Source organism: Mirounga leonina, unplaced genomic scaffold (assembly GCF_011800145.1).
Source record: "Mirounga leonina isolate KUSES-001 unplaced genomic scaffold, KU_Mleo_1.0 Mir_170, whole genome shotgun sequence".
Taxonomy (NCBI): Eukaryota; Metazoa; Chordata; class Mammalia; order Carnivora; family Phocidae; genus Mirounga; species Mirounga leonina.
In genome coordinates, this window is record NW_023270433.1 from 6,211,668 (window position 1) to 6,220,482 (window position 8,815).

The 8,815-nt window shown below is 53.5% G+C and overlaps 1 protein-coding gene across 1 annotated transcript; it reads left to right on the forward strand.

The window, feature by feature from the left end:
• Positions 1 to 212: 212 nt before the first annotated feature.
• TOR1A (torsin family 1 member A) lies at positions 213 to 7,239 on the forward strand. The gene is made up of 5 exons (XM_035015633.1): positions 213 to 468; positions 920 to 1,185; positions 2,088 to 2,263; positions 2,361 to 2,488; positions 6,604 to 7,239. The coding sequence occupies exons 1-5, from the start codon at positions 291 to 293 to the stop codon at positions 6,852 to 6,854; spliced, it is 999 nt and encodes a 332-aa protein (XP_034871524.1). The 5' UTR covers positions 213 to 290; the 3' UTR covers positions 6,855 to 7,239.
• The last annotated feature ends 1,576 nt before the right edge of the window (positions 7,240 to 8,815 follow it).

Sequence of the window (8,815 nt, forward strand, 5' to 3'; positions counted from 1 at the left end):
AGGAGGGTGTATAGGACCTCTTTGTACTGTCTTCTCCATTTTTCCATATATCTAAAACTGTTCCCCGAAAATAGTCTTATTTTTCAAAAACGCCCCCAGCGGCCCCCTGCGCTCACCTCCCAGAAGCAGGCAGGGGCTCTGCCCCACACAAAGATGGCGGCGGCGGCGGCGCGGGCAGGCCCGCCCCGCACAAAGATGGCGGCCGCGCCGGGGCGGAGCCGGAAGCGCGCTCTGGCAGTGGCGCGGGTCTGGGGTAGCGCGAGAACGCGCGGGGCGGCCCGGGTCCGGGTATGAAGCTGGGCCGGGCCGCGCTGGGCCTGCTGCTGCTGGCGCCGTTGGCGGTGCGGGCGGTGGAGCCCATCAGCCTGGGACTGGCCCTGGCCGGCGTCCTCACCGGCTACATCTACCCGCGCCTCTACTGCCTCTTCACGGAGTGCTGCGGCCAGAAGCGGAGCCTCAGCCGGGAAGGTAGGACGGGCGGGGCGGGCGTCCGAGGCGGGCGTCGGGCCCCCGGCGGGGCCCGGCTGGGGTGGCGCCTGGCTCCCGGCCACGAGCACGGACGGACCGGTTTGGTCGCAGACCCGAGCAGGCGGGCCGCGGGCCGGGCCACTTCCTCCGCCGAGAGTTTCCGTTCTTTCCAGCCCGAGGCAGCAGGGATGGTGGGCAGTCTGCTCGCGCCGTGGGCGGCGGCCGACGCGCAGCCCTGCGCTGCGGGGCGCGGAGGAGGCGCAGGGCCGGCGGGGGAGGCCTGCAGGCCCACCGCCACCTGCGGGCCAAGTGCTGACGACGCACCCCAGCGTTTCACGCGGTGCTCGAAGAGCTTAGCCGGCTCTGCGGGCTCTCACACGCGCCTGCACACGTAGCCAGATTTCGCCGGACACACAGACACCCCCTCCCTGACTGGCTTTGTTTTTCCCAGCGCTGCAGAAGGATCTGGACAGCAAGCTCTTTGGACAGCATCTTGCAAAGAAAGTCATCTTAAACGCTGTGTCCGGCTTCATAAGCAACCCGAAGCCCAAGAAACCTCTCACCCTCTCTCTGCACGGGTGGACGGGCACGGGCAAAAATTTTGTCAGCAAGATCATCGCGGAGAATATTTACGAGGGTGGTCTGAACAGTGACTATGTCCACCTGTTTGTGGCCACGCTGCACTTTCCACATGCCTCCAACATCACCCTGTATAAGGCAAGAGCAGAATTTTGGAATCCTTCCTGGATGATGCCGGGTTCCCGGTTTCTTTGTCGTGGGGTGGGATTTGGGAATTCTGTATTGGAGTGAGTGAGCCCTGAAGACGTCTACACGTGTGGGCTCCTCCTCTGAAAGGTATGGAAGTTAGGGAGGGTTTGAGGTTGTATGGAGCAGTTACACCATCCCAGCTTCGTGGTGGTTGCTGAAAACAGGCTCTGTATGCTACTCTTTTCAGTAAGTGGGGGTTAGACGTGGATGTCATCACATGCAACCTAAAGATCATCACCTCTAACTCATTTTGTAAAAGAGGAAACATTTCTAGAAAGGCCTGAGGTGGTTTAGCCGAAGTGTTGTAAACTGCTTTTACAGTTTAAGTCACTGATGAATAGCTTAGACTTCGGCAGCAGACACACCTGGTTGTGAGTCCTAACTCTTCCACCTGCCAGCTGTGTAATCATGGGACTGAAGAAGGCCGGTGGACACGGGATACATATTAACATCGCCATTTAAATGACAAAGGACCAGCAACTGAGTGACACAGCATTGCTATGATATCCGCACAGCACAGGAATTACAGTCAGTGTGGGGCTTTGGAACCAGGCAGGGCAGGATTCAGATCCCAACTCTACCACATACTAATATTGTGATCTTGGGCAAGATGATGCAGTCTATGCCTCAGTCTCCCAATCTGTAAAATGGGTATGATAACCCGCACTGCACGGAGCTGTGGTGAGGAACCAAAGAGCTTGTGTGTGTAAAGTTCTTAGCATGGTGCCGAGCATACAGTAAGCACTCTGTGAATGCGACCATTGTGGAAGCATTTGTAGCGCTGATGCTTCTCTGCTATTTGTTTCTGTTGCACTCGCTGAGAACTTTGGCTTTTCCCCCTTGTCATTCAGGACCAGTTACAGTTGTGGATCCGCGGCAACGTGAGCGCCTGTGGGAGGTCCGTCTTCATATTCGATGAGATGGACAAGATGCATGCCGGCCTCATAGATGCCATCAAGCCTTTCCTAGACTATTATGACCACGTGGATGGGGTCTCCTACCAGAAAGCCATCTTCATATTTCTCAGGTAAGGTCAGGGCGGGGACCTGCTTGAAGAACCCTGAGCCCAAGTCCGTGGGCTTCGGAACGAAACCCGGTCCTCACTCAGCAGAATTCTGTTGCAGCAATGCTGGAGCAGAAAGGATCACAGACGTGGCTTTAGATTTCTGGAGAAGTGGGAAGCAGAGGGAGGAGATCAAGCTCAAAGACATGGAGCCAGCCTTGTCTGTGTCGGCCTTCAATAACAAGAACAGTAAGTGCCCGCCGTTACTAATCCCTCGCGTTCGTGATCCTGCGTCCCTAAGTTATAGATCTTCGGCATCGCCATGGCCTGGGAGCTGGCTAGAAATGCCAATTCTTGGTCCCTTCCCCAGACCTACTGAGGCAGAATTTCTTGGAAGAATCTGTGTTAAACTCCAGGTGACTTTCATACACCCTAAAGTTTGGAAAATGCTGTTTTAAAGAAAGAGGGACAGTCTTGATCATCAAGGTCTTAAAGATTAGTTCCCTGTTTTCTTTAGCTAAATCCTTTTCCTTTGTGGAAGAAAAGCAAGCAATTGAGCAAGGAAGGCTGCTATAGGTGCCTCCAAAAGAAAGGACCTGTCGGGTCCTTTTCTCTCTGTGTTTTGCCCTGGAACTTTTTTTTTTTTTTTTCCCAAAGGTTTTTATTTATTTGACAGAGAGATAGAGAGCACAAGTAGGCGGAGTGGCAGTCAGAGGGAGAGAGAGAAGCAGGCTTCCCGCCGAGCAGGGAACCCGACGCGGGGCTCGATCCCAGGACCCTGGGATCATGACCCGAGCCGAAGGCAGCTGCTTAACCAACTGAGCCACCCGGGCGCCCCTGCCCTGGAACTTTGAAGAGATTCTGTGCCCGAGATTAACAGCCAAGCAGTGGGCGGGCCCTTGTTCTGCACTGGGCGCCTTGTAGAACACTCTACCTGCAGATTTCCTTTGATCTCCACAATAACCTCATGGGGTAGAAACTGTCATCGTCCCCACGGAAACGGGGGCTCAAAGGGAGCCGCTTGCCCAAGGCTACCCAGCCTGTTTGGTGTCTCTGGTCCCAGAGCCTGAGCTTTTCACTGCCCAGCTCATGGTTTTTCCAGTGAACTCACACACCTTTGACCTTGAACCCTTGGCGGTGGGAACTCCCCATGATGCAGAATGACTCACCGGGTAACCTGGGAGCTACACAGGCTGACTGTTACCATTTAAGTCTGCTCTGTTCAGGTTCCTTCTTGAGCTTAGAAAACAAAAGTTCTCCTTTGAAACAAGGAATTCGTTTTACTGCAGAGATACGTGAACAGTATCGGGTGTTGTATATCCATTTGTGTAGCCAGAATATTACTGATGAAAGCCAGGATATTTTGTAATCTGTTAGATGGTTCCTTGGCACGCAAACAGTATGAACACATGCACTAGAAACCTTAGCCTAAATGCTTCATCAGGGTGAGGCCGGTTGCCTAGAACCCACGTTCTGGGGGGGTTATAAAGGGTTCCAGAGTATAAGCTTCAGAATCACGTGGACCTGGCTCAGCCATTTACTGACTGCAGCCTCAGGCAGATGGCTGAACTCATTCATTCATTCCACAAGTGTTTATCGAGCACCTACTAGGTGGCAGGCACCGGTCCAAAAACTGGGGACATAGCAGTGAACAAAAGCAAATCCTTATCCTCATGGGGTTTACATTCTAATAATAATAAATAAGGAAGGAAATGGGTCAGATGATGGATATCTGCATCTATATAGAAGTAGAGATATATTTTCCTCTCCAATAGGTAAAAAGTCAGTCAATAACGAGGCTTTGGGGGTGCTGGAATGAGGATGGGCTGCAGTTTTAAATAGAGTGATCAGGGATGGTTCACTGAGGGTAACATTTGAGCTGATCCGAGGACTGAGGGGGTGAGCCAGGTGGCTACCACAGGGAACAGCATTCAATCAGAGGGAACAGCACATGCAGGAGCACTGAGGTGGGGGTGTGCCCAGGGTCACTGTGGCACTGAGGAACAAAGGAGAAAGGGGTTGGATAAGAGGCAAGACTTGCACTGGGCGTGCTGGTCATGGAAGGCCTGGAGGGCCATAGGGAGGCTTTGGGTTTGACTCCCAGTGGAGGAGGGAGCCCCTGGAGTTGTTTTGAGCAAACAGTGACGTGACCAGCCTTGGTTTTAACAGGACCACGCTGGCTGCTGGGGGGAGAATGGACTGAAGGCGGCAGGGGCAGGGACACCAGGCAGAAGCCTTGCAGCAGCCCAGGGGACAGATGCTGGTGGCCCAGCCCCTCATGCTAGTGGTGGGCTCGGGCAACATGGTGGGATGAGGATGCGTTTTGAAGGGAGAAACCTACAGAAGGTAGAATAAGATTTCCTAAGGGATTGGTGTGGGAATGAGAGCACACTGACTCAAGGATCCGGCTTGAGCCGTGGAAGGGTGGCATTGCCATTTTGGGGGACAGACTGCAGAGTTGCAAGTTTGTGGGGCCGGGTGAGAGATGGAGACAGGCGTGGACAGTGAGCGCGGCACCCCTGTAGAGATGTGGGGCAGATGGCTGGCCGTTCCAGTGGGGTTCTGGCGGGACACTCAGGCTGAGGGTACAAATGGGGAGTGGTCCATAGATGGTTTTTCAAGAGACCCCATCTGAGAGAATTTTTTCGCCAGAACACTCTTCCTGTGGTCGGGTTCTTGTCGTGCCCTCTCTGCCCAGAGGTCACCTCCGGGCCGTGGCTGCCCACTCTGGCCAAGTAGCCTGTCCTCCTTGCCCACTCATCCCATCTCAGTGCTCACAGCCCCGGCACGATCTGAAATCGTCTGTATACTGGCTTGTCAGGTTGTGAACCCGAGGGCAGCATCTATGTCTGCCCGGCTCCGGGCTCTCTCCCCAGGGCCCAGGGCTTGCGCGACGCAGAGCAGGCCTTCAGGAAACGAGCTGTCCCCCCTTTGTTACTGCTTGGCCATTAGTTTTGTTCTTTCCCACGGCTGACTCCACCCCATCCAGGCAGTGAGATCTTTATGGAGCACCAGCTTTGTGCAAAGCACTGCTGGGAAAGGAAAATTATGATTTATAGTAAGATGTATTTGCTCTTTGTCCCCGTTTCTGGCACAGATATAAAACGCTCAGAATTTCCTAAGTAACAAGAGCCATAAAAGTGTCTTGATATTCATAACAAAGCTGTTAACCACACCTGAGTTTGTGTTAATAAGGGTCCTTTGGGGAAGCATCTGAAGGGCATAGTCCGGTTTCCAGGGGAACCAACCATGTGACTGGAGGGTTGGAACTTTCAGTCCTATTCCCTGATCGCTGGGGAGAGGACAGGGGTGGAGGTCGGGTGAGTCGCCAATAGCCAATGATTTGATCAGGCATGCCTATGGAATGAAGCTTCCATAAAAACCCAGAAGGATGGAGTTCAGAGAGCTTCCGGGTTGAACATGTGGAGATTTGGGGAGAGTGGTCCTCTGGGAGGGGGCATGGAAGCTGCACGTCCTTTCTGCATTCCCTGCCCTCTGCGTCTCTTCCATCGGGCTGTACCTGAACGGTGTCCTTTAACTGAGCTGAACTGTGTAGCGCACCCAGCTGGTGTTGGAGAATTGCTTGGTGGTGTGGAAAAACAAAACAAAACAAAACCCCACACACATGGGAATTGGTGTCAGAGTGAGACCAGGCTTGAGGCCCCAGAAGGAAGCGGCAAAGCGGAAGGGAAGCCGTTCACCTCTGCAGGCGTTGGGTGCGATCCGGCGGGCGCGCTGTCGTCGGGAGGGAGCGTGTGCTGGGTCCTCCTGGAAAACCAGGAGGGGACGTGACTGGGTCACGGGGTGGGTGCCAAGCCTTCACTCGTCCCGGGTGAAAACACACAGCAAAGGCTGTGTCCTGTGGCCCCACCAGAGCACCGCCATCACCCAGTATCGCGCTTGACGGTTCCAGTTCCTGGTCCCTCAGTGCGGGCTGCGTGGTTTGGACGTGCAGGCAGCTGCCCTGTCGCTGTCCGGTGAGTCCCAAGTTCCCCAAGTAAGGGAGCAGCTCATCCTCCCCTGGGGCCTCCTCCCTCCTTGTGCCAGCCTGGAAAGCTGGTTCCCCCCGCACCCCACTCCGCCTCTCTGCGAGCTCCTGGCACCCTGGGCTAGTGCGCCTCTCTCCCACTTCGGATCTGTAGGTCCATCCGAGAGGCCTCCCCTGAGCCAGAGGCCTAAGGAAGGTGCCACGTCTCCTGTGCTTGGCTTTCGTGGAGGCACCGAGCGCCCGGGTTACACCTGACTCACTGGATTGCGGGCTCCACCTCCGAGTCTGGCCCCCAGTGGACGCCCTGTGGATGTGTGTTGGATGGATGGGGGGGCAGGTGGACGATGGATGAACAACACCTTTTTCTTTTTTGCAGGTGGCTTCTGGCATAGCAGCTTAATTGACCGAAATCTCATTGATTATTTTGTTCCCTTCCTCCCTCTGGAATATAAACACCTAAAAATGTGCATCAGAGTCGAAATGCAGGCCCGAGGCTTTGAAATTGACGAGGACATTGTAACCAAAGTGGCTGACGAGATGACATTTTTCCCCAAAGAGGAGAGAGTTTTCTCTGACAAAGGCTGCAAAACGGTGTTCACCAAGTTAGATTACTACTACGATGACTGACGGCCCCGGAGTCACTGCTTTGACTTGGAGAAGGAACTCAACACCCAGCTCTCTTCCCGGACCTCCCCAGGCTCCGTACTCTAGAAGAGGACTAAAGGGAACGCTTCCTGTGGAACAGGACGGGAATTTTCCTGGGCAGGTTGCATCCAGCGGAGCCTGCAGGCATCAGACCCTACAGATCGTGGACTTCGGAACAGCCCCCGGAGCCTTCAGAGGAGGAAGCAGCTAGCTCCCAGTCTGCTCAGCCTAAGGCTCATGATTTTTTAAAAATCATGTTTTAATTTCAAGTGTTTCTGTTTCAAGGAAGGACGTCTAAGTTTTACTGAAAATGTGGTGACTTTATTTAAAATGGTTTTTAACATTATGAGAAACTTTTCAGACTACATTTCTGGCTTTGTGTGTTTTTTTTTTTAAGTTCCTGTCACCATATTGCATACCGTGATATCTTTACTGCAAAAAAGCCCAAGCCTGGGTTCTCGGCACGTAGTCCCTAGGATGGCATAACTGGGGACCAAGCCTGGAGCAGTGATCAGACCTGTCCCAGGCTGACCATCGCAAGGGGCAATGAAGTGTTCAGATAGAAGGATGAGTGCATAAGAGGGGACACACTCAGGCAAGTCATAGATAAGCCTTAAATCCCCTTTCCAAAGGTTTTGATCTCAGTAACATTGTGAACTGTGGGAATGATCTTAGCAACACTGTGAACATTTGTTAGAAACAGTTTCCTTGGATAAAAGTATTTCCAGTGTCTCACTTGCCAGTCCTTCAGCTTTGCAAAGGAAGACCCTTCTCCTTTTTCCATCCCTGAATGAGCCATGTGTTATTTTGCCATATTTTTAAAAACTGTACTCGTTGCTAGTTTTGGGTTTTTTAAAAATTTTATTTATTTATTTGACAGAGAGAGACACAGCGAGAGAGGGAACACAAGCAGGGGGAGTGGGAGAGGGAGAAGCAGGCTTCCCGCGGAGCAGGGAGCCCGATGCGGGGCTCGATCCCAGGACCCTGGGATCATGACCTGAGCTGCAGGCAGACGCTCAACGACTGAGCCACCCAGGCGCCCCTCGTTGCTAGTTCTTGTTGTTTAATGAGAACTCCCAAAACCTCTTAGCTGCTCCCCCCACCACCAATCCACCCTGAGGATGCTGAGAAGTGTTTTTACTTATAACTACAAAAGAGCTACCATTTTGCAATAAAATTGCACGTAATTTGTGAATACATCTTTAAAGGAGGAAAAAAAAAAACCCTCCACCGTAGGTCTTAGGTGCTTTAGCTATGAATTAAGACCTAAGAGGTGCAGTGCAGGCTGGAGTGACGTCTAACGCAGGCACTCTGAGGATCCTGAGAGCTCTTGCTCTTCGCTCAGCTGCACTGGGCTTCATGGCACTCCTGACACCCAGCCACAGAGTTCAAATCGAGAGACAACCCCAGCTGAGATGCCAGGCAGGAGTACAGAGCACCACAGACTAGACGTACCTTGGTGTGTGCCATACCCATGTGTGCCTGCAGGCGGGTGGGGCTCCTGTGGGGGGTGGTACCTAAGTGCGCACAGGGGCCCATTTTTTTGCAGGCCCAGAGGACCAGCTGGCACCCGGCTGCCACAGGACCCCTCTGCCTGTACCTGGCCTGCAGAGAGCCTCTTCAAGGGCGTCCAGGCCTTCTAAGGATGACTGCAAGTGTTGGGAGTTTTTTTTTTTTTAAGATTTATTCATTCATTTGAGAGCAAGCAAGCGAGAGCATGAGCAGGGGTGAGGGTCAGAGGGAGAGGGAGAAGCAGACTCCGCACTGAGCGGGGAGGCTGATGCGGGGCTCGAGCCCAGGACCCCGAGATCATGACCTGAGCCGAAGGCAGACGCTTCACCAACTGAGCCACCCAGGCACCCCAAGTGTTGGAAGGTTCTTGGTGTGGAGCAGAAGTCGGCCTGTCGTCCTATCCCCAGGAGTCACAGATCGAGCTACTCCCT

Excerpts from the sequence above, each read along its gene's own strand:
- TOR1A (XM_035015633.1), top strand. The coding sequence starts at position 291 with ATGAAGCTGGGCCGGGCCGCGCTGGGCCTGCTGCTGCTGGCGCCGTTG. Across the intron at positions 1,186-2,087 it reads CCAACATCACCCTGTATAAG|GACCAGTTACAGTTGTGGAT; the intron begins GCAAGAGCAGAA and ends CTTGTCATTCAG. Across the intron at positions 2,489-6,603 it reads GGCCTTCAATAACAAGAACA|GTGGCTTCTGGCATAGCAGC; the intron begins GTAAGTGCCCGC and ends TCTTTTTTGCAG.